Raw genomic sequence first — 26,286 nt, 5'->3', positions numbered from 1 at the left:
GACTTTAGGTCGAATTTAGCAGCATTAAATCGATGTAAACCTGCACCCGTCCACACGATGAAGCCCTTTATTTCGACTTAAAGGGCTCTTAAAATCGATTTCCTTACTCCACCCCTGACAAGTAGATTAGCGCTTAAATCAGCCTTGCTGGCTCGAATTTGGAGTACTGTGGACACAATTCAACGGTATTGGCCTCCGGGAGCTATCCCAGAGTGCTCCATTGTGACCGCTCTGGACAGCACTCTCAACTCAGATGCACTGGCCTGGTAGACAGGAAAAGAACCGCGAACTTTTGAATCTCATTTCCTGTTTGGCCAGCGTGGCAAGCTACAGGTGACCATGCAGAGCTCATCAGCACAGGTGACCATGATGGAGTCCCAGAATCGCAAAAGAGCTCCAGCATGGACCGAACAGGAGGTACGGGATCTGATCGTTGTATGGGGAGAGGAATCCGTGCTATCAGAACTCCGTTCCAGTTTTCAAAATGCCAAAACCTTTGTCAAAATCTCCCAGGGCATGAAGGACAGAGGCCATAACAGGGACCCGAAGCAGTGCCGCGTGAAACTGAAGGAGCTGAGGCAAGCCTACCAGAAAACCAGAGAGGCGAACGGCCGCTCCGGGTCAGAGCCCCAAACATGCCGCTTCTATGATGAGCTGCATGCCATTTTAGGAGGTTCAGCCACCACTACCCCAGCCGTGTTGTTTGACTCCTTCAATGGAGATGGAGGCAATACGGAAGCAGGTTTTGGGGACGAAGAAGATGATGATGATGATGATGAGGTTGTAGATAGCTCACAGCAAGCAAGCGGAGAAACCGGTTTTCCCGACAGCCAGGAACTGTTTCTCACCCTGGACCTGGAGCCAGTACCCCCCGAACCCACCCAAGGCTGCCTCCTGGACCCAGCAGGCGGAGAAGGGACCTCCGGTGAGTGTACCTTTTAAAATACTATACATGGTTTAAAAGCAAGCATGTAAAAGGATTACTTTGCCCTGGCATTCGCGGCTCTCCTGGATGTACTCCCAAAGCCTTTGCAAAAGGTTTCTGGGGAGGGCAGCCTTATTGCATCCTTCATGGTAGGACACTTTACTACTCCAGGCCAGTAACACGTACTCAGGAATCATTGTACCACAAAGCATTGCAGTGTATGTTTGCTGGCATTCAAACAACATCCGTTCTTTATCTCTCTGTGTTATCCTCAGGAGAGTGAGATATAATTCATGGTCACTTGGTTGAAATAGAGTGCTTTTCTTCAGGGAACATTCAGAGGAGCCCATTCCTGCTGGGCTGTTTGCCTGTGGCTAAACAGAAATGTTCCCCACTGTTAGCCACAGGGAGGGGGGAAGGTTGAGGGGTAGCCACGCGGTGGGGGGAGGCAAAATGCGACCTTGTAACGAAAGCACATGTGCTATGTATGTAATGTTAACAGCAAGGTTTACCCTGAAAGAGTGTAGCCACTGTTTTATAAAATGTGTCTTTTTAAATACCGCTGTCCCTTTTTTTTTCTCCACCAGCTGCATGTGTTTCAATGATCACAGGATCTTCTCCTTCCCAGAGGCTAGTGAAGCTTAGAAAGAAAAAAAACGCACTCGAGATGAAATGTTCTCCGAGCTCATGCTGTCCTCCCGCACTGACAGAGCACAGACGAATGCGTAGAGGCAAATAATGTCAGAGTGCAGGAAAGCACAAAATGACCGGGAGGAGAGGTGGCAGGCTGAAGAGAGGGCTGAAGCTCAAATGTGGCGGCAGCGTGATGAGAGGAGGCAGGATTCAATGCTGAGGCTGCTGGAGGATCAAACCAGTATGCTCCAGTGTATGGTTGAGCTGCAGCAAAGGCAGCTGGAGCACAGACTGCCACTGCAGCCCCTGTGTAACTAACCACCCTCCTCCCCAAGTTCCATAGCCTCCACACCCAGACGCCCAAGAACGCAGTGGGGGGGCCACCGGCCAACCAGCCACTCCACCACAGAGGATTGCCCAAAAAAAAGAAGACTGACATTCAATAAATTTTAAAGTTGTAAACTTTTAAAGTGCTGTGTGGCATTTTCCTTCCCTCCTCCACCACGCCTCCTGGGCTACCTTGGTAGTCATCCCCCTATTTGTGTGATGAATGAATAAAGAATGCACGAATGTGAAGCAACAATGACTTTATTGCCTCTGCAAGTGGTGATTGAGGGGAGGAGGGAGGGTGGTTAGCTTACAGGGAAGTAGAGTGAACCAAGGGGCGGGGGGTTTCATCAAGGAGAAACAAACAGAACTTTCACACCGTAGCCTGGCCAGTCATGAAACTGGTTTTCAAAGCTTCTCTGATGCGTACCATGCCCTCCTGTGCTCTTCTAACCGCCCTGGTGTCTGGCTGCGTGTAACCAGCAGCCAGGCGATTTGCCTCAACCTCCCACCCCGCCATAAACGTCTCTCCCTTACTCTCACAGATATTGTGGAGCACACAGCAAGCAGTAATAACAGTGGGAATATTGGTTTCGCTGAGGTCTAAGTGAGTCAGTAAACTGCGCCAGCGCGCCTTTAAATGTCCAAATGCACATTCTACCACCATTCTGCACTTGCTCAGCCTGTAGTTGAACAGCTCCTGACTACTGTCCAGGCTGCCTGTGTACGGCTTCATGAGCCATGGCATTAAGGGGTAGGCTGGGTCCCCAAGGATATATATAGGCATTTCAACATCCCCAACAGTTATTTTCTGGTCTGGGAATAAAGTCCCTTCCTGCAGCTTTTGAAACAGAACAGAGTTCCTGAAGATGCGAGCGTCATGCACCTTTCCTGGCCATCCCACGTTGATGTTGGTGAAACGTCCCTTGTGATCCACCAGAGCTTGCAGCACTATCGAAAAGTACCCCTTGCGGTTTATGTACTCGGCGGCTTGGTGCTCCGGTGCCAAGATAGGGATATGGGTTCCGTCTATGGCCCCACCACAGTTAGGGAATCCCATTGCAGCAAAGCCATCCACTATGACCTGCACATTTCCCAGGGTCACTACCCTTGATATCAGCAGATCTTTGATTGCGTGGGCTACTTGCATCACAGCAGCCCCCACAGTAGATTTGTCCACTCCAAATTGATTCCCAACTGACCGGTAGCTGTCTGGCGTTCCAAGCTTCCACAGGGCTATCGCCACTCGCTTCTCAACTGTGAGGGCTGCTCTCATCTTGGTATTCATGCGCCTCAGGGCAGGGGAAAGCAAGTCACAAAGTTCCATGAAAGTGCCCTTACGCATGCGAAAGTTTCGCAGCCACTGGGAATCGTCCCAGACCTGCAACACTATGCGGTCCCACCAGTCTGTGCTTGTTTCCCGAGCTCAGAATCGGCGTTCCCCAGCATGAACCTGCCCCATTAGCACCATGATGCGTGCATTGGCAGGGCCCATGCTTTCAGAGAAATCTGTGTCCATGTCCTGATCACTCACGTGACCGCGCTGACGTCGCCTCACCCGGTATCGCTTTGCCAGGTTCTGCTGCTGCATATACTGCTGGATAATGCGTGTGGTGTTTAATGTGCTCCTAATTGCCAAAGTGAGCTGAGCGGCCTCCATGCTTGCCTTGGTATGGCGTCCGCACAGAAAAAAGGCGCGGAACGATTGTCTGCCGTTGCTCTGATGGAGGGAGGGGCGACTGACGACACGGCTTATAGGGTTGGCTTCAGGGAGCAAAAATCAACAAAGGGGGTGGCTTTACATCAAGGAGTATTTCAGGCAGGACTTCATGGAGGGTTCCAATAAGAAATGGTGCACCTAAGTTATTGTTCTTATTGGAACAAGGAGGTTAGCCTGGCCTCTGATTGATACATGGCTAGATTTACCTCGCTGCACCTTCTCTGTGAGTGACTGCAGTATGACCTAGAGGAATGAGTCCCCTAGACAGGGGAGGAGGCAAATGCGTACAAAACAAATCTGGTCTATTTCTTGTTTTGATCCACTCCATCTATCTTTTACATCTTTGGCTGGCAGCAGACGGTGCAGAAGGACTGCATGCCATCCACATCTCATGGCTGCTCAGCAGAAGATGATGCAATAGGACTGCTAGCAATCCATATCGCCTGCCTGCTCACCATAAGACAGTTCAATAGGACTGACTGCAGGACTAAAGAGAATGACCTGGTCAAGTCACTCCAAATTTAGTCCCTGCGCCCATGTCTGCCCAGGCGCTCCCAGCCGACGTGGCCAGGAGCACCTTGGACATGACGAGGACGGCTACCAGTCATACTGTACCGTCTGCTGCCAGAAGGCAATGGGTTGCTGCTCCTGTGTAGCAATGCCGTACCGCCTCAGCACCCAGGAGACATAAGGTGATGGTTACCTGAGCGGGCTCCATGCTTGCCGTGGTATGGCGTCTGCACAGGTAACTCAGGAAAAAAGGCGCAAAACGATTGTCTGCCCTTGCTTTCACGGAGGGAGGGAGGGAAGGGGGGGCTGACGATATGTACCCAGAACCACCCGCGACAATGTTTTAGCCCCATCAGACATTGGGATCTCAACCCAGAATTCCAATGGGCAGCGGAGACTGCGGGAACTGTGGGATAGCTACCCACAGTGCAACGCTCCGGAAGTCGACTCTAGCCTCAGTACTGTGGAAGCACTCCGCCGAGTTAATGCACTTAATGCACTTAGAGCATTTTCTGTGGGGACACACACACTCGAATATATAAAACCGATTTCTAAAAAACCGACTTCTATAAATTCGACCTTATTCCGTAGTGTAGATATACCCTATATTGGGTTTTGTTTGCAGTGGATCCAGTTCAGTCCAATAGATCTCAAAGGAATGGTAGATGCTTTTGAAACCCTGATTCAGCAAGATACTTACGCACATGCCTAACTTTTAGCATGTGTGGGACTATTCACATCCTTAAAGTTAGACACATACTTAAGTAGCTTGCTGAAGCAGGTCCTTAAAGCAATATAACAAGAATTATGGTAGTCTGCAAAAGTCAGAACTGAACTGTTATGTTTTAGAAACCTAGACAGGGATGTGCTTTTTTTTTTTAAAAAAAAGAGGGGTCTCTTATGCCTAAGTCTGGACATCTGGTCAACTTTATTTTAACAGGACAAAGACCCTTTTCTCTGTTATGTCTTTAATCTTTTTCCATACAAAAAAATTCTCATTCTTATCGTACATTGGCATATCATAAAGATGTCTTTATCACCTTTTCCTTCTGATTAAAGGGCTCTGAGTAGTGCCAGCCAATATCAAGAATGATGCCCTAAAACTAACATTAATATCATACCACAATCTTACAGAGAATGTATCAGTAACCACATCTGAGTAATCCACACAGATTATTACAGAATTTTCAAAACAAATAATGAAGAGCAAAGCTCCTCAACTATATAACATATACAGAGTCGCATTTGTCTTTAACAGGCTGAATGATCTTTTTAAAATGTTGATCACGTTGTTAAATTGTGTAGACTTTAGGTATGCAAGCAGTTTTGGAGAATAAACAAGAAAACTGTCCCATAAACTCATCCCAAACAGGAATCAAGTAAGAATAATTTCTGAAGTACAGTAAACTTTTCAGATGTTTCAGTCCCTCATCATTTGCTGGTTTTGCCTCTAAGATACTGAAGTCATAGTAATACTTAGCACTTATATAGTACTTCACATCTTCAAAGCCCTGATCAGACATTAGCAATTGATGTTTGTACAGGACTTTGAAGTTGCAAAGTTCTCCATATGTGCTAAGACTTGAATAATTATTGGCCTTATTGTCAGGTAGTTAATAATACACATCAGCTATGGTCATCTCATTTTTCAGATGAGGACACAGATGTTAAGTGAGTCACACATGACTACGCAGTAAGTCAGTGGCAGAGCTAGGAGTATTTGATACCCAGAGCTGGTCTCATTCCTCAAGATTATGCTGCTGGGCTAACTTTAGAAAGTCTGTTCACACACTATTTGCAATTTGACCCAAAGCTGTAAGTACACAAAATCTCACAAGAAGAGGTTCAAATATATTTGAATAAATCCTTGAAATAAATCAAAATGCTGCATCCCTGGTTTGCCCTTTGTTAATAACCATTAGGCATGAGTACAGGTTCCAGCATTCAACCTGATTTAGGACCTGGCATATTTGGCATTCAGGGATTGGCAGCGGGTGGAGACAGCCTACTGCCAGGACTTGCTGGGTCCTTCCTTTGCTGATATGTCCTGTTCTTTCTCCCCACCTCCACGCAGTGTCAGAAGGTGGGAGACTCAGGACAGATGTAACACCAGAAGCTACTTTTAGCTCTTGTTTTAATTGACTAGATCTCAGTTGGCTATCACCCTTTACAAATCTCCATCTACGACCTGAATAGGAATTTTGTCTGAATTAACATCTCTACATTGTAAGGGAAACAGAAAGGTGCTCCTCAACATGAGTAAGGGTGGTAGAATCTGATCACATGCAAGTAGTGAATTTCTTGGGGCCAGTCGCATGAGTAAGCATTACTTCTGTGAATAATGGGCGTTTGCAGGATCAGACCCCCAGTTTTAACACTACTTTTTGTTTAATTTTAATGACTAAAATCAATGTTATATCATTATTGGAAATTTGAAAACACAAGCAACTGTCATCAAGAAATAGTTAATCTGATAGCACTGTTTAAAGAGTCATAACTTCCTGACTTTTGACATCAAGATCAGCTGCTGGGAAAAAAGCAGGAATTAAATCATATTAATACTACACATATTCTGAATGTGTGAGCTGTTGGATTGAACCTTTGCTCTGTGTTATTCAAGAAGTCCTTTTCCCCAGATTAAGATGTTGAACTTGTCCTAACAATTCCATTTCACACTTTATTAATATACAAAGAGATAATATACAAACACTGAAAGAAAATTTATGTTAGCATGTTATTAATTTATAAGGATAACAGCCTTAGAAATGTAGCTCAAATAATAATTAAATACACTGTGAACTATCTTAGGTTTTTCTATAGTGATCCAGGAAACCAAGATAACAAAAAATCAATAAAAAAATATTAGCTTGATTGCCAACAAGTTTAGACTTGAAATTAGACGAAGGTTTCTGACCATCAGAGGAGTGACATTCTGGAACAGCCTTCCAAGGGGAGAAGTGGTGGCACAGAACATAACTGATTTCAAGATTGGGCTTGATAAATTTATAGAGGGGACGGTATGATAAGACTGCCTACACTGGCATGTAGCCAGTCTGCGACAGCAAGTAACAAATATCTTCAACAGCTGGAGATGGGACATTAGAGGGGAGGGCTCTGAGTTACTGCAGAGAATTCTTTCCCAGGTGTCTGGCTGGTGACATGTTAAGGGTCTAACTGATCGCCATATTTGAGCTTGGGAAGGGTTTTCCCCAGGTCAGATTGGCAGAGACCCTGAGGGTTTTTCACCTGTTTTCCTCTACAGCATGGGTCACTTACCGGTTTAAACTAGAGTAAATGGTGGATTCTCTGTAACTTGAGGTCTTTAAATCTTGATTTGAGGGCTTCAGTAACTCAGCCAGAGGTCCATTACAGGAGTGGATGAGTGAGGTTCTGTGGCCTGCAATATTCAGGAAGTCAGACTAGATGATCACAATAGTCCCTTATGGCCTTAAAGTCTATGGGTATGTCTACACAGCAGTTAAACAACCACGGCTGGCCCGGGTCAGATGACTCAGGCTCAGGCTGCAGGGCTGTAAAACTGCTGTATAGACATTCAGGCTTGGCCTGGAGCCCAAGCTCTGGGATCTCTGTGAGGAGGGAGGGTTCTAGGGCCCGGACTCCAGCCCAAACCCAAATGTCTACACAGCAATTGTTAGCCACACAACCCAAGCCCTGCGAGCCAGAGTTAGCTGATTCGGGCCAGCCCCGGCAGTTCCACACATCTTTTATTCCAGTGTAGAGGTTCCCTATGAGTCTAAGAACTGTTCAGATTTTTAAACGGATGGTGAGACCTGAACATCTGGTCATGTTACTGCTATAGAAATCAATGAGAAAATAAAACACAGACATTTCACTGGGCACTAGGTATTAGAAAATAGTCCTATTAGCATTTGCCTTTTCTTTAAAAAGGTTGTTTTAATAAGACTTTAGATTTTGACTTAGTAAAATGGTATATTCTGCCCATGTTTTGTCATTGTTCTTCTGTGAAGGAGCTCTCCTAAAGAATCTTCAGTAGGAAAAATCATAAGCCAGGATTTACAGAGGTAAGTAGCCATGTTCGATGCCTCAATTTTTTGTCACCCAACTTAAGTCATCTTAAACGGGACTGGTTTTTACAAAGGGCTAAAATGGAAAGTTGGTCAGGTAGAGTGTGAGACAGTCCAGGGGAAACTAAATTACCACCACCCCCTTTAGACATCAATAGTGCCTGCCTCAGATACACTGGAAAACCTATTGCAAGATATGGTTGCATATCAACAGCAGACTAAATGCTGAAGTTTCTCTGTTTCCAGACAAGTGACCTTTAATCCATAACAACCTGGGCTGGATGTGAACAGGGAGTGAAGAGAATTTCTCTTCCTGTTGTGTTTCATATGTCATTGTACTCAAGCCATCTAAATGGGGGATAAACATAGAACTTCAGTTATATTCCTGACATACCCCTTTTTAGTGAGGAAAGTGAAGATGGGATAACCAGGCTTAGGATGCTGCAAAGATGAGGATCATCAGGTATTCCAATAGTCTCAGTGTTTCCACTCTAGACATATATAAACCATTTAGCACCATTTGGACCGAATCAGTTTGTCAGTCAAGGGAGAATCCTGTGGATCTGGCAGGTCCGAGCTATACCTCAGCCTCTACTGAGGTAATCCGTCTGCCAGTCCTCTAAGAGACTGCCAGTTCGCAGTCTCATTAGATTCATTACTGCTCCTGGACACCAAAATAGCAGCAGCGCCCAAACACTTTCCCCCCCATCTTCAATTAGCCAAGGGATTTCGTCCCTTCTTTTCAGACGTAGATCTAGCTGTATCCTCCGAGCATTCCTGGTGAAAGGCCCTCGGCAATGAAAATCCCTACTGCCAGAAATCAGACTATGCTTGAATCCAACAAACTCTAAGCAACAATTCAATACTCACCTCTTTGAGCAAGCCCTCCTCTCAGTAACAACAACTGGAAAATGGCTCGGAACTGCCTTCTCTGAACAGACGACCACCAAGTATTAATACTTAAGAGCCAGATGCTGATACCCTTACTCAGGTTAAGTACTCCCTTACTAGAAGAGTAGTCTCCCTGAATTCAAAGATACTGCTCCATGTGAGTAAAAGTAACAGAATCTTGTCCTTAGAGCATGGCATAACACTACGGAAGGAACAGAGTATATTGCATTTTGGGAGAGAAATGATGCTGTCACTTAAGTTTACTGTATATAGTTTCTAGACAGGAGGAAGAATGGCAGACTAGAAATGAGAAATCATACCCAGTGAATAGAGCAGAAGTCTCCAAAAATTACATGTATGCCCCTCCTCCCTCACCCCACCACAACAATTCCACGTGGTGGATTTCTGGCTCATCCAACTCCTTTTCTGAATCCAGCACAGGTTTGGCATCTGTACAGTGGGCTTTATGAACGCTGTTTGTTCAGCAATCAGGAACTGAATATGATGGCACGATAAGTGTCTTTCCTCCTACATCACTTTTGTATGAATTGTTTGCAGTTCTCTGATCCCCCATGCTATTTTCTACAACATAGGAACATATGTGCTTGGAATACTTGTAGAGAGAATTTTTCCTAAACAATCAAGAGCCCCTTCCTCTCCTCGAACTCCTAGTGTACGTCACCACACAGCTGGAAAAATCAGTGACTGCATTGCACACTACTTCATTAGTAGTTGCTATTTCTTCCATGAAGGGAGGATGGAGTCCATGCTGCCAAAACCACATATCCAAACACCTAAATTAAAAGTGTGTGATCTAGTGGTTAGAAAATGTGAGTGGGAGTAAGGACTCCTGAGTCTATTCTTTGGCTCTCCCACTAACTGACAGTGCGATTTTGGGTAAGTCACTTAACTTTTCTATGCCTCAGTTTCCCCATCTGCAAAATGTGGATACTATTCTAGTTACCCACTCTCCCCAGGGCAATGAGAGAATTAATTAAGTAATGTTTGTAAAGTACTTTGAGATTCCCAGATGAAAAGTGCTCTGTAAGGGAAAAGTCGTATTATTTCAGATGCTCCCTTACAAGAGATAATTGCCAAAGAAGGATTTCCAAATATTTTTAGATTAACTGTAATACTTTTTTATGCAGAATGACTAGCAAAATACTTGCATGTGTAACCCAATTGTTTCACTTCTCTTGATTGTGCTAACACTTGGGACCACAGGGAAATGTCACACATTGGCTTGGTTAAACTTGAAGTGACTTTCTCTCCTGGGGACAATAGGTCTGCGGTTATTTGCAACATCTGATGTATCAAATACCTTTTCCAGAGCCACCATTGTTACTGTTGTGAAGAAATTATTGTAAACTGGGAATAGCTTCTGCTTTCATCATCCCATCTGTTGTGGGAAGCTGAGTGGAACTAGTTTATAGTGAAAATGTGTCTTCCAGAGAAAATGTCCAATGTCCGAAAAATTCTGAGACTAAAAGTGATAGCTTTCAGCTGTTGCTCAGTAAGTAGCCAATGTTCCTTCTCTTCAGGAAAGCTGATACTCCCTCTTCACTGGAATTTAAATGCACAAAGTCAGAATGGGAAAGTAAGTGTATAACAGACCTAATGAGTCTGAAAGCAGTTCCTGTGATTCTCTCTGCATGAGATGTTTAACATCTTGTTAGCTGCCCACAACTACCGCAAGTGGGTGGTGCCTGAACACGCCAGCGTTAATACATAGAGGAATATATCATAGGAAAGTTCAATGCAAGAACTTGATTATATATATAGTATGGACTTGCCCCAATACTATGGTTCAAATGGAAGGTAAACCAAGAAGGATCAATCAATCTTTAATGCAAAGCAGGAGGAGGAAGTTTAGAGCAAATTTTGCCATTCTTCCTGGAAAACATCCATGAGTTGTGGCTAGAAACAAAAGATTTCTTCAAGACTTCACTAGTATTCTCTAAAACCACATCAGATAGAAAACCCAGAACCACAGAAACATTGGGGTCAACCTTGAACTGGAATACGCTGTAACTTTATGAACTAATGAAAATAGCTCTTCAGTGCTATGTGGGAAATTCTGCCCCATGTAACATGTGTAAGCACCTGAGGAGGTGGAGGCTGGTATGCCATTCCCCATATTTGGCAGGAGAATGGGGGGTTCCAACCAGAATGCCTTTCTATGCTGTGAAACAGAATAGGTGTTTTCTTCAGTTCTGACCTTTTGACTCTTCTAGCTGGCTGGCAATTCTATCCCATTCCTACAGTTTAATAAAGTAGTGCAAATAAAGGGCCAAATTCTATTCCCATTATGCACCCTATTGGGATTCAGTACAGTCGCTGGGTATAGATGCAAGGAGCAGCATCCTACTGCTAGTGAACCCACGGAGGAGCTGGTCAGAACCTCGACCTATGACAGGAACATTTGTAACCATTCCCACACATAACCTCCTCCCACCCACCTTCCTGCTACTGCTCTGACCAGACGTGCACATTCCAAAGAGTATATTTTCTCCAGCTCACCATTCTATTTAAATGTCTTGTGGTATATCGAGAATCCAGCTGTGAGGCTCCTTCTAACACACTAATAAATCACTGAGCAGTCTATACAAAAATTTCACACTATGAAAGGGTTAATTTCTGGAATCGTCACAACATTTCCATACAACCCGAAAGTGACTTCTCCAAATTGGCCTTCTAGTTTGCAGTAGAACTAGGAAGCCTGTGAGGCCGATAAAGCGTCAATATTTTTAATCTTCGGTTTGCATTGCCTAAGTGGAGAATGTAGCCCACAAGCAGGGGAAGGGCACATTTTGCATAACCCTCCAGGGGGATTTTTAAAGAATTGTCTCCCTGCTGCCCTGGATTTTTGTATGACATGCAGCAGCATTTTGTCACTTCTCTTTGGGCTTTAAGGTACGTTGTTTAACCATGATCAGCCTAGAGTATAGAGAACCTCTGGCTCACCCCAGATAAACACGATTCTGACCCTGCTTTCCTCTTGCACCAAAGTACTCCCCACCCCCAGGCTGGCTGAGCTGCAGTGGCTGGTATGCTGGAAGGAGGGCCATGGAGTGACAGCTCCACTTGCTCCATGCTCATCTCCACCGACTCCTTGCCCTTCTGTGTAAGGTGGGGAGTAGCTGCTGGCACTCACTTCCCACTAATCATTCAGACCCAAGCCCCAGGAAGGCTGCCCAGGTGCGTGTATGGTGGGAGGGGGGGTGTCTTACTGCCCGTATGCCCCCTGTTCATTTGCACAGCCTGGCCCAGATTGTGGCCCTTGTGCATTACCAATTTTTACAGCTTTTGTAACACCACATTGAAACTTAGGGCCCAATCCTGCTTTCCTCGCACTTGTACAGCTCTCATCGGTTGCTGTTATTGAGGGCCCGAGTCTGCCACCCTTCCTCACACTAAGCAGTATTCTACTCTTCAGCTAGCACCGGGGCAGTCACATGGCTTTCAGCCAGACTGATCACAGGGTCAGGTAGTACTCAACACGAAACAGCAGAGCAGGAGCAGGCCTTCAGAGCTTGGCGTGCACAAAGGAATTCAGGACGAGGCTCTAAACAAGATTGGATACTTTTTGAAAGACCTTTCATAACTGCGTTGAAGAAACTTCTTGCTGCCAAGTAAATTGTCTGCAGAGAGCTGGTGGGTGTTAGAACAGCACGGGCGATGATTTCAGACAGATGGTCTTATCTGACCACTTACAGCTGAAGTTTTAGCTGTAAAGCCTAAAGATACCAATGAGAGAAGAAGACTCACTAGCCACTGGTTTAGGTGGTGGAGGAGGAGGAGTGCTGTGGAAACTATTGAAGCAATGGTGGGCCAGATTCTGATCTCAATTACAGCAGCATAAATCTAGAGTAGCTCCTCTGAAGTAAATGGAGTTACACAAGCTATACGCTGGTGTAACAGAGCAGAGTTGGACCCAGTATAACATTTCACTCTATGGGCTAGATTCCCAAAGGTACGTAGGTGCCTAAGTCCAGGTTTAAGCATTGAAGTCACAGTTTTAGGCTCCATTGTGATTCACAAAACTCCCATGAAGCCTGTAGGCACCTAAATTTACCTGGTACCTAAGCTTCTGCCTCTGAGCATGTGCACTACTGCCTCAATTTAGCTCTCTGGGTGCCTATCTCCAGCTTGAGCCCCAGAGGGATTCATGAACAGGGGAAGACAGGCATCCACCCACAAATCTTGCATGCGGGAACCAATCGGATAGATGAGCTCAGAGGTCACCTTCTGGACTGGGTCCCACTCAAAATCCGGTGGTATTGGTGGCAACGGTACTGCTGACATCTATCTTATAACATTTAGCACAGTGGCTGGAGAACTTACCTGTGATGAGGAGACCCAGGTTCAATTCCCCCTGCACCTACCTCAGGAGATGAAAGGATTTGAACTGAGGTCCCCCATCTGTCAGAAGTGTGCTTTAGCCACTGGGCTACGGATAAGGCTGCAATTCTTTTGCGGAAGTCACAGATTCTGTCAGTCACTTTCCATGACTTCCACAGCAGCTGGTGCAGCTGATTCCAGGCACCGCATGCCCAGGGTCCAGTGCAGCTGGTCCTGGGGAGCGCCCAAGCAACAGTCCTGGGAGAGGCCCTGGGGAGTGCCTGAGCAGCGGTCCTGGAGATCGCCCGAGCAGCAGCAGCTCCAGGCCGTCCTGAGAGGTGCTGGGGAGCAGTCAACCTCCAGCACTGAAACAGGCCCCACCCACCCAGGGGGCCCCAGAAATAGAGATTTAGTCAGTGGTATTTTTGGTAAAAGTCATGGACAGGTCACAGGGTCGTGAATTTTTATTTATTGCCCATGACCTGTCCATGACTTTTACCAAAAATACCCGTGACTAGATCATAGCCTTAGCTATGTGATATTCTGTGTTGGGCTCCCTCAATCTTTCCAGTTGAAGTTGTTCCACATTGGATTAAATAATCAAAAAGTCATTGGACTGGATCTCTCACCTCCTTGGTGGGTGTCCTCACCACCAGGCTACAGCAGCATTCTCACACTTTCTTGGTCTCTCTGGCCCACAACTATCACTTCTTCCTCCCGCTGTTTTGTGAGGAATGACCTGCCTAAGGCATTCTCCCGAGAAACACTTTCAGCACCTGAGCCACCTGACTCCAGGAGATGGATTCCTTGCTGTGGATCACTGGCAGAGATAGGCCTCCCTGCAGGCCAGAGGGACTGGAAACACCCCTATCATCAGCATCTTCCATTGGCTGGCTTAGCTGGCTCCCCACCTAGCAAGCTGGCTTTAGAATCATAGAATAGAATCATAGATTTTTTGTGAATCACATTCTAAGGCACCTGGTCTCATTCATTGCATAGGGAAGCCTGAGTGCCTAACTCAGGCTTTATGAATTGCAGTGTTGTTCTCTTGATTTTCTAGGCACCTGATAGGCATCCTGACACTCAGAGTCACAACACCTAAGTCCCTTTGTGAATCTAGCCTCCATAACCTACTGTCCTGCCTCAGCAAGGAGGGACATGTGAACGCAGTATGGTATGTCCTTAATTAGTGGAAAGAAAAGAGAAATAACCAGTCCCAAGAATTTGAGTTCAGGAGATTGGATGCCCCCTTTTTTCATGCAAAACTCCAGTCAAACACGTTAAATAACGCAGTATGCAGGGAACAGTTTTTAGAATCAGTGCTCTGAGTACTGTACTTTAAATAAAATGCACAGACCCTTTTAGGAGAATTGACCTCCAGCAGTTTGACATGTTACTGCCTTTTCATAGAAGTAAAAAAGATTGTTTTAATGAGATACTGTAATGACCTCAAGAAGTCTGTTTATTTTGTTTCCAGGACCCTCAGTTCAGCTGCCTCTACCTCCATTCTGTGCTGATAAAAGCACACAATTGTGCAGTGTTACACATACACACAGCACTGCAGTGTTACAACAACTTGGCTTCTTAATCATCTGCTGCCCCAAATTTTTATTTGTCCTCCAGAGCTGATAAATACAAATAAAATTTGAATTTCATTTGTTCGTACATAGCAGATGGCTTGCTGACTCCTGCCTCTAGCACACTAGATCACATTTGTTTGTTGGTTGGTTTCTTTTTTTAAAGATGGTGAAAGATGATTCTCTAACACTCAAGAAAAGGGATACATAACTCCCTGAGTAGTTCCATTGCTACCAATGTAGACACTTGAGGAGTAAACTACTACTCAGTGTGAAGGAGTATCAGTATCTGGCCCTAAATGACTGAATGAAAAATGAAATCAAAATTGAACAATTTTATGCCAGACAAAAAAATCCCCAGTAATCAACAAACAGTTTGAGATGATAGAATACAGCACCAATAACAGATAGAAAGGAACAACAGCATTCTGGTTTCTGGTTTCGTTCCAGAATCTTTAATGGAACACTCGAGTTTGTAGCTTTTCATGCTGTGGCCGTCTTCCAAAACTATGAAGGAATTCCCAAAGCCCTTATGTTACAGTACTAACTAAAACTAAATATGGCATGTCTGATTCTTATTATGGTGGTTGGCACTATAAGCCCTGGTTTTAAAAAAACAGGAAGGGAAGGAATAAGGAAAAAGATGGAAATACAATAAAGGTTGGCACATTTTTTAAATTATGATTTCACCGTATCATTTTCTAACAAAAGGAAATGGGATGACGTGAACTCCTCACAAGCCAAAAAGTATTTTGCCCTCTTGTATGGAATCCAGTGAGCCAGAATGAGAACCCCTCGCTCACTGATTGCAACAGGACCACTCAAGTGACTAAGTACAATCAATGGAAGTTAGGAGCCTAAATACATTTGTGATCTGGACTGACCTGCTTACCACTCTGAGAAAGGGGTTCATAATCTCACCCATCATGACAGGTTTCAGAGTAACAGCCGTGTTAGTCTGTATTCGCAAAAAGAAAAGGAGTACTTGTGGCACCTTAGAGACTAACCAATTTATTTGAGCATGAGCTTTCTTGAGCTACAGCTCACTTCATCGATGAAGTGAGCTGTAGCTCACGAAAGCTCATGCTCAAATAAATTGGTTAGTCTCTAAGGTGCCACAAGTACTCCTTTTCTTTTTTCACCCATCATGGACATTGTATGCCTACAATTTTCTATGCTATGTGCTAGATTTTGGAGGCCTTGGTCACATTGGTGAACACTAACACACAGAGTCTCATGCACAACAAAGGGCTCACCAACATGAGAAAGGCCTCTACAGTCAGGCCCTAGGTAACAGTATATTAGCTGGTCACAATGTCATTTTGACAGAGATCCTGCATTGCATCTAGACATCATAATCATGTATCCCTCCCACTTCTACCTCTCACCCACTCCCCCAAATTTTATTGTAACTGAAAATAAATTTGGATCCATTGGCCGAGTTGCTCCAGCACTTTTCTTACTAACATTAGGAAACCTCGTGTCCTGGTGTCAAGGGATGTGCAGCAAAAGTGACCATCAAATAATATCAAAGATGAACAATTAAATAGATTAGAGAAATAATCAAGCTTGATTTTAGGAAGGCTTTTGCCACACTCCCACATGACACTCTCCTAAGCAATCTAGGGAAATGTGGTTATATTAAATTACTATAAGGTAGGTGCATAACTGGTTGAAAAACTGAAATCAAAAAATAGTTATCAATGGTTCACTGTCAAACTGGGAGGTTGTATTTAGTGGCATCCCACAGGAGTCTGTCCTGGATCTAGTACTATTCATTAATGCAAATATTGACTTAGATAATGGAGTGGAGAGTATGCTTATAAAATTTGCAGATGGCACAAAGCTGGGAGGGGTTGCAAACACAAACACTTTGGAGGACAGGATTAGAATTCAAAATCAGTTGGTTAAATTGGAGAATTTGTCTGAAATCAACAAGATAAATTTCAATAAAAACAAGTGTAAAGTCCTTCACTTCAAATGGAAAAAATAAAATGCACAACTGCAAAATGGGGAATAACTGGCTCGGCAGCAGTACTGCAGAAAAGGTTCAGAGAGTGACAGTGGATCACAAATTGAATATGAGCCAACATCATGATGCACTTGCAAAAAAGGCTAATAGCATTCTGGGGTGTATTAACAGAAGTGTCGTATATAAGACCTGGGAGGTAATTGTCCCACGCTACTCAGCAGCTGAGACCTCACCAGTGGAGCCCTGTGTCCACTATTGAGCAGAACACCTTAAGAAATATGTGAACAAACTGGAGAGAGTTCAGAGGAGAGCAACTAAAATGATAAAAGGTTTGGAAAACCTGGCCTAGGAGGAAAGGTTAAAACAACCGGGCTTGTGTAGCCTTGAGAAAAGAAGACTGAGGGGCATGGGTGGCGGGTAGCATAGGCAGGGGGAGGCGTTGCCTCCCCAAACAGCAAGGCTTGACCCCACCCCTTGCCATGCTGCTCCATTCAGCTGCAGCTCCAGTCCTCCTGGCTCTGAGTCCAGCCCCACAGCCCACCGTATATGGGCTCCACACCGTCCACCTTCCCGCACTCTGGAGCTAGGGAGGCTGGGCTGCCCGCCTTTCTGAGCTCCAGGGCTGGGGCCATGTGCCGCCCACCCTCCTGGCACTCCTTTGGCTGGGGGGCTAGCCATGGGACTGGGCTGGTGGCCATGCGGGGAGAGGGGAAGGGGGAGACTTGGCTCTGGCGGGGCCTCGGACAGAAAGGGCAGGGCTGGGGGCTAGCCTCCTCCAGCCAGCAGTTCACCTGCCACCCATGCTGAGGGGGAACCTGATAACAGTCTTCAAATATGTGAAGGGCTGTTATAAAGAGGAAGGTAATCAATTGTTTTTCATTTCCACCGAAATTAGGACAAGAATTAATAGGATTAATCTTCTGCAAGGGAGATTTAGGTTGCATATTAGGAAAAGCTTTCTAACTATAAGGGTAGGTAAGCTTTAGAATAGGTTACCAAGGGAGGTTGTGGAATCCCCATCATTGGAGATTTTTAAGAATGGGTTAGGCAAACCCGTCAGAGATGGTCTAGGTATACTTGGTTCTGCCTCAGTGCAGGGTGATGGACTAGGTGACCTCCGAAGGTCCCTTCCAGCACTACATATTCCATGAGCTAGTTTTATTGTCCTAAATGCACATTTCTCACAGTCAAATCCAGGTTAACTCAAGGGCAGTGCCTGAGCTCATGGTCTTATCCTGGCATACACTCTCAATCTGAACAGTGAGCAATCATATCATTTTAGAGCCTAAGTAGTTAGCAGCAGGATTAGAAGTTCAATAGTGTCCAATCATTAGCAGGGCCTCATTGTGCAAAGCTCTATACAAACATAGAATAAAAGATAGATGGCAAGCACTTTGAGACAGGAGCTAACTAGAAGCGAGATGCAACAGGCTGAGGAATGCAATGGTGTGTGGGAGAGAACAGGGAAAAGACTGCAGCAATGTGATCACATTTAGCTAAGGGTACAATTTGTTTTTTCAATAAAATAAATGGTCAAGAGATATTAATGCAGTTTACGATGAGCATGACAGCAGAGGTGGATGACAGATTAGTGGCTGTGGACTTGAACAGGGCATTTCTGGTATAAGAGGCTGCATGGAAGAAGGTGCAAAAGTAGTGGGAGAAACTGTCCTTGCATGGGCACCCAACTCCCATTTAGTTCAATTTAAGATGTCTGTCCCAGGGGAGGCACTGGCCCAGGAGAGCTAAATGCCCATTATGATTAATGAGAAAAGTTTAATCTTTCTATTGGGTAAATGAAATATGCTATACATACTAATAAGGGGGCTTGTTCTGCTGTAGCCATGGATAGGTTCAATTACCTAATGAATCTTGTCCATCTAAAACTGCTGCAGGTCTGATTTTGCAGTCCTGTCTCTGGAAAATTTCCCATTGACTTCAGTAGGAGTTTTGACAGAATAGAACTGCAGGACCCAGCCATAGGACTCTAAGCATGTCGTGACTGCTGTTGTATAACAAGCTTGAACTTTACTAGTATTTCATTCCTCCTGTGCCTTTAGCGATGACAGCCAGAGTCAGTTTGCTCCACTTCTTCATGTCCAGTGCAGAACTTACATGTAAAAACATGGCTGCTAAGAAAACAGATTACCATTCCCCATCGCTCTCAATGCTCTTTACTACCTGCACAGTAGTTTGCTGAATCAAAGCCCCAGAGATTTTCCCCAGCATGGCCAGCTACTCTCTATGTTGCACCTCTGTGTGGGCAAAATCCCCTAACCGGATGTCATCTCAAGTGCTGAATGAACAGGCTCAGCTTTGTTTTGTTCACTGCAGGTTGAGTACCCCTTTGCTGTACCCCTACCTTGTTGGCATTTGATATCCTTCATATTTCCAAGTTTATTAATTAGTGCTGTGATGCATTGCAACAGCTGGGTCAACTGTTATTCCCTGCGCTTCCTCTGTGGCTGTCTTTGCCAATTTCTCCTTTGCTGTAGATTTTTGGCTACTGTTCAGCTTGAATGCTTTTCATGCTGGTATCCCTTTCTGCCAGAGAGCTCATTGGCAGATTTTCTGTTTCCAGACAAGTCCTAAATGTACAAGAAACCTGTAATGATTGATGTCTCCTGGTTTATAAATGATCTTTTAGGATGGCATTAATAAAAACATCTCAGGGAAAACTTTTCAAAGGCATCTAATTCACTTAAGAGCCAAAGTCCCCATTTAAAAAGTGAATTAGGCAGTTAGGAGCTTAAGCCCCAATGACCTTTACTGAGACTTAGGCCCAGAGCCCCAAAGGTACTTAGGCACTTAACTCTAATTCAAATTAGTGGGAGTTAGGCACCTAAATACCTTTGAAGATCTGTGCCTTAGTCACTTTTGAAATTAGTACTTAAGCACATTTGTAAGTTTTACCCAGTAAAAGAAAATAGTTTCAGAGGGGCATCAGAGTTCATTTAACAAATTAGGTTTGTTACCAGAAAATAATCGGTTCCCTTTTACACTGTTTTCTCATTGTTTTTATTTCCTTGCAAAAGCAAATCAGGTTCAATCAGTGTGCCATTTTCCAGAGTTCTTTAATTCTTCTGCTGCTGGGGCTTAACTTTCTAGTTCCCCAGGTACGTGTGGCTGACCGTCTCAAACCAGAGGTTTAGGGCCAAATTCTGCTCCCTTTACACCTATGTAACTCATAGGGAGCCACAACTGTGTAAGAGAGGACAGAAATAAGTCCTAAAAAACTTTTGTCCATTTCCACACTGAGAGCAGAATTGTACTAACTACAACAGTGTTTAAACATGTTTTTGCTAGCATGGTTTTAGCATAGTTTCAAGGAGCAGCTATTTGATTCACTGTGTAATAGTTAGCATAGTATAATTAAATTTAACATCTTCAGGGGAGGAATTATACGACAGCCTACCACTCAGTTACACCTGGGAAGCTCCATACAATGGGATTGCACAGGTGTAAGTGGGGGTAGAACATGGCCAATAGTAAATTAAGTCTAATTTGCATGAAGAGTTGCACGCATGAAGATTTTGTTATGAACTTGGGTGTAAACTTTGCTTGAACTCTGTCATCCTTGAGTTCGATTTGTTAATTTCTTATGTGCATTTCTTAATATCTTTCTACCACATCCAGGACCAAGAGGGAACCTTCCTGTATTTAAAATCTAAGTCTAAGAATTAGTATTATAATGATAAGTAAATTCCATGGCTCTCATAAAATATTTTGAAACCTGATGCATAAAATATGCACTTTCCACTGCACTACTTCTGTAACAAGTTCAAATCTAGTTAAGGTAATATCATACTTTTATTGCAATAGCTATTAATGTCTTCCCAGAAATGTGATTATAGATCACTTTTCTAAAGCATCAAAGGATACATGATCCAGAATATTTCCCATGAAAAAGAATATTTTAATCATATAAAGTGTGATCTTATTTTAAATAAGCAAGCTGGGAAAAGTTTCAGCCATTCCCAAGGTTGTGTTAAACAGGCCACAGTAAATTCAAACTGGGTCCCTCCTCCTATGTTTCTTATTTATAAGGTCATATATGAGTATTTTGAATTGGCGGGAAGGGGAAACAAGTTAGCCCCAACTATGCCTTGTTACTTGAGCATTTAAACTACTACCTCGTGCTTATGTGGCTGGTTTATAGGTATTACATCTTTATATGGCTCAACTGCTCTCTCTCTAAACTTTTCCACATGTGAAATGTTTTGGATCAGATATCGTAAAAGCTATGGTCTCTTTGAAATACTCTCAGCAAAGTCTATATTGGGACTTTCTCTGCAGACCCTGTAATTTTTAATGGTACTAAGGGTTTGTGGATATCTGATCACATAAACAGCAAAGTCTATTCAAGATGCAAATTTGCAATGAAGTCTCTTATATTTAAGCTAATATAAACCAATGAAAGTTTGTAGGTGGTCTCTGTAGCATCTATACTGAAATCAACATCTAAAATTCTGCCCAAAAGCACCAGCAAAATTACTATACGTGTATTTTTAATAGTCAAAAAAGTCTAGGAACTAGGGGTATGATTCTGTACTTATTGCAAGATGTAATTCTTACTGCTGTAATTCTACTCACTTCCATGGCACTACTCACTGCAGTAACCATTGTGCGTTGTAGTAAGGGCCTGCAGAAGCAGAAATTCTGCTCTTGGATGCATATGCCAGAGGCTCTCTCTATCTTCAATGGGAACCCGTTCCCCAAATCTGGAAAGTCTCTCTATTCAGGAAAGCACTTAAGCATCTGAAGTCAAAAGGACTTAAACACATGCTTAAACATGCTCTAAAAGCCTTTCCCAAACTAGGGCACCACTGTGCACATCCCAGGGTAGAATTTAGCCCAGAGTTAGGATTTTGGTGATGTGAAATATGAAAAGCTCAATTTTGCCCTCCCTTTGATGCACTTATACATGTACATATTTTCACTCTCATGTATGCATCAGTGAAATGGTCTCATTTCCCCCCATTTTATATATACACATATATATAAAAAATCACCTTCCATAAAAATAACATTACAAAAACCGGACATATTTCTGAATTGCATAGCATGTCCCAATTAAGAAAATACCCAAAATATTTTCATCCCCTTTCAGTATTTTACAGATCATGCTCTGTGGTACCTACCACCATTTCTACAAACCAAACAGTGGCCAAAACAATGAGACACCTTGGTATCCATCAGTGTCCATCTAACTCAGAGAGAAAACTTCCCCCATAATATCAGTGTAAGGCATGTCATGGTGGCCAAAGAGCAGGAGTTTCCTCTGTAGGTCATGCTGATATGACTCGGACAGATAGACTAAGGTCAAAAGGGACAATAGTGATCATCCAGTCGGATATCCTGCACATTGCAGGCCACAAAACCTCACCCACCACTTCTGTAATATACCCCTAACCTCTGGCTGAGTTACTGAAGTCCTCAAATCATGATTTAAGGACTTCAGGTTACAGAGAGGAAGGCGAAACAACACCCCTACCACCCTCCCCAGCGTCTCTGCCAATCTAACCCAGGGGAAAATTTCTTCCTGACCACAAATATGGCAGTCAGTTAGACCCTGAGAATGCCACAAGGCAGATACCTGGGAAAGAATTCTCTGTGACCTGGAGTAGCTCAGCCTGATGGTAGGTGCCGTGTCATTCTGAAGAGTCAATGCTTTGCTGTCAGACCCGAACAGAGAGATTCTCTCTCATTCCCAATAATTCCTTCTGTAGAAGAACAGTACAGGAAAGTAGTGTATTTTACTTGTCTGCATGGTGATGTAGCAGATGGAAACAAGGTGAACCATATCCAGGTAACCAGACAGTTTGTTACAGACCACCAATGTTCCCACAACTACAGACTGGGAACCTCTATATTAGAGGCTCAGCAGCGGTGAGACCTAATTGGATTCAACCCTGCCCTTATCACAAAATAGGGATCTAAATTCATCTCATTGTATTTCTCATTGTAGAGTCCTCCAAATTATCTGCTGTATTTAGTTCCTAATAGGCTTCATTGGTGTTCTGTACCCCTACTAATCTGCTACCCAGGTATTTGTACTTTTCTCTTGAGTTTCCAGGAGCCAATGACTAATTCTTATCTCCTCTTGATACTCTCAGGACTGCTACTGGAACTGCCTCTAAAGTTGGTGCATCATTGCTAATTTCATTTATCTTCTTTTCATAGGTGTGGAGATGGCCACTGGGGACCCATAAACCACACTCTTTGTGTCTGTCTCCAGCACAGTATCTCATGTCTGAGCAGCCTTTGTTGTCAATGCTGATGTCAAGTGAATAATTCCACACTAATACCAGAGACTGTGTAATGATTGCCAGCATACCCTGGCCCAAAAAAAAAAAAAAAAAAATCCAAGCCCTCCCAATACTATCAGAAGCAGCTTTAGGCAACAGTTCAAAACATCAACCGCCAACCTTTCCTCCCCAGATACTGCACAGGAAAGCTATCACTTTCAGTTGTAAGTTAAAGAGGTTAAGAGATGTGATTTGTTCTTAGTTCAGGAAAATCCAGAGCATTTAAGTGTTAGGGAGTATTTTTTCTCAGCTGGGCCAGACCTCAAAGTCCTCAGTAAGACACTCGGTCAGGAATCAGGCAAAATTCTCACTGATGTCAGTGTGAACTCTGAATAAAAATTGATGTCAGGATCATGAAAGCTTCTCTCATGTGGGTGAGCATTTACTCACTTGAGTATTCATCTAAACTGAGTAAATACTCGGCATCATGAGGGAGGCTTGCAGAGTCTAATCCTGAAGAACTACTTCAGGATTTGATTTGTTGTGATTTTGCTAAAATCAAATAGCATCACTCCACTTAATTCTCTGATCAAAGATAGGAACATAGGTGCCCCATTCTCTGTGCCCCCTAAAAGCTAGAATCAGACCTAGATAATACCAAGTTAAAGCATCCAATTTTATTGACTAAGTGAAACTCAGCACTGCTGTACAGCTAAATGACTCTTGCATTTTAAATTGCAATTAGATCCCAGTCATGCAAGATGATTGCAATAGTTGGTCAAGTAACAGAAAAAAAAGAGTCTTTAATGATGGTATTTGCTAAATAAATTATTTGAGCATAAAGCATTTGATCAGCATAGAGAACTGTCTGAATACAGCAAAACATAATTTGTCACAAAGTATTTTACGTAAATAAACAAAATTTTCTGAATAATATATTTGAGTAGCAGCACTTGTAAAGTGCTCACTGCAGCTGTATGTGGGGGGTCCACGGCCACCTGGGTGAAAGAAAAGGGGTTGTTGCTTTTTTAATGGCTCCCTGGGCAACTTGTAGCAGAGAGGTAGGAAGGGAAAAGTTTACCCAGACAGAATGGGTAGAAGCAGGAAGCAGCTGGACCAGGTGTGGGGGGATTGCCCTTCCAGCTGACCAGAAAGGGGTGGTGGTAATTATACACAGTGCAGCCCCAAAGAATTTCTCTTTCACCTGGACCGAGCTGCTGGTACCTGAGGGGACAAGGGGGGGTTAGATTATACTGTCTCAATTTAGTACAACTAACTTGTGGAAGATGTCCAGTGCAGGTTCTCGTTATGGAAGGGATTTAGTTATTGGTTAAAATGGATTGGAAAAGGATTTAAAGCAAAGCGTCCCTTAAGCGAGTGCTCAGCTAATGCCCATGTTTACTGTATTTCACATATTAAAAATCTGGATTCTGAGGAATCTTTTGAGAAAGCCAAGTGCTGCCCAAATGAAGTTGACAGCTTAGATGCAGTTTTCAAAACAAGAATTATTGGTTAGCATGCTGGCGTGAGTTTGCCCTGTGTTTACCATCTGTTTCCTGGAAGGTAAAGTGTAATCAGATGAATCAGTGTTCATGAAAAAAAAAAACACTGGCTTTAAAGTTTTTTAGGGAGGGAGCGTATGGGGGATTTCTTTATTCTTATTTTGTGATGTGATTTGATGTGACAGCTGGTGGTACCCAGTTGGAACAACAGCTGGGAATGGTCATGTAATGTTTTCTGGACTGTATAACACAAGCCAGTAAACTTTGTCCATCAGTCACCTTCCCCATAATTAGTTTCATATGCACTGTCTAAGTACACGGAGGAGTCTCAACAGTCGGACATTCTAAAATAAAACTTTCCTACAACCCAAGCGGAAGTGGATTTGTCCTGTTTCTTGTTGCTCTATTTTATTGCTCTCCAAAGCTACAGGAATCTTTAACAACCACTCAGTGACACTTTTCAGAACAAAAATGTTAGCATTGTGTGTCCGCTGACAGACCAGCAACAGAAGTTTCCGTTTGTGTCAAATCTAAAGCCAAATCCTTCTCATTTTACTCAAGGACTTGTCTCGTATTCAATTAATAGCCTTGACTTCTGTTGCTACGTCATCGCCTCCTCTGCCACAGCAGTGCATGGATTCCACATTGGCAATGTAGTAGTCTCATGACTCTCTCTCAGAGCTGTGGAACACTCTTAGAGGATTTCAGGGCAGCCAAACTCTAGCTGGGCTCTGGTGGAGCCACACTGCCAGGCTGCTCAGGAGAGAGGGGCTCTAAGCCAGTGCGTGGGCATAGAATCTTCACCCTGATGGACCTGTACCTTCAGCATATTCCCTGAAGATCCATTCAGATCTCAGAAGATTAGAGGACCAAGACCCCGACCTGTTCTGCATCCCATATTCCCAGTGAAAGAACTCAAAGAAAGCCCTATCCCCTTTCCCAGGGTTCCTTCCTGTGGGATTTTATGCAGGAGGGGGAAACCTGCCTCACATGTTGCATCCCACACAAAGGGGTTTTGTGGTATAGCACTGGAAACAAGCAGACTTTATAAATGAACAATGTCTAGTGATTGCTGCTAAATTCAGGCAACATGTTCCCCATTTGACCCAGTACCTAGGTGCCCTTGTATACCTCAGTCATGCCCCATGCCATGCAATGTGGGTTTAAGCCACATGAAAGCTTTAAATAACAACTTTGAGAAAAACACTGTGGAAAGGCTTTGTTTTGTCTGTCTTGGTGTACTGGATTAATTTGTTTGTTCCATGTATAGTTTTTCCAGCCCCTAGCTGCTGACCACCATCATATTAACCAAATTGATGCCTCAGTCTGTGGAGGCAGAAAGCAACTGTTCACTTTGGTTCCAAGCGGATGACCTTGAAAGAGGCAAAAACATAATAATATGAATGCATTCAAAAACAAAGAGAGCACCACAGCTTCAGACCTACTGTATATGCAACTTCAGTTATCTGTTCGACAAACACAATAAGGTTTCAAGAAGTCTAAATTGGCAAAAGCTTTGCTGCATAAAGTGGGATAAATCCTCAGCTGCTGTAAATCAGCGATATGCAAATTTACACCAGCTAAGAATCTGCCC

The 26,286-nt window shown here is 43.8% G+C and overlaps 1 protein-coding gene across 1 annotated transcript; it reads left to right on the top strand.

Moving 5' to 3' along the window:
• The first annotated feature begins 486 nt into the window (after positions 1-486).
• LOC144930170 (uncharacterized) lies at positions 487-23,154 on the top strand. The gene is made up of 3 exons (XM_078851319.1): positions 487-925; positions 1,513-1,656; positions 23,126-23,154. The coding sequence occupies exons 1-3, from the start codon at positions 517-519 to the stop codon at positions 23,152-23,154; spliced, it is 582 nt and encodes a 193-aa protein (XP_078707445.1). The 5' UTR covers positions 487-516.
• Positions 23,155-26,286: the final 3,132 nt, after the last annotated feature.

This window comes from Lepidochelys kempii, chromosome 2 (assembly GCF_965140285.1).
Source record: "Lepidochelys kempii isolate rLepKem1 chromosome 2, rLepKem1.hap1, whole genome shotgun sequence".
NCBI classification, from domain to species: Eukaryota; Metazoa; Chordata; order Testudines; family Cheloniidae; genus Lepidochelys; species Lepidochelys kempii.
The sequence above is the reverse complement of the archived record's forward strand: the minus strand, read 5'-3'. Positions and strand labels throughout refer to the sequence as shown.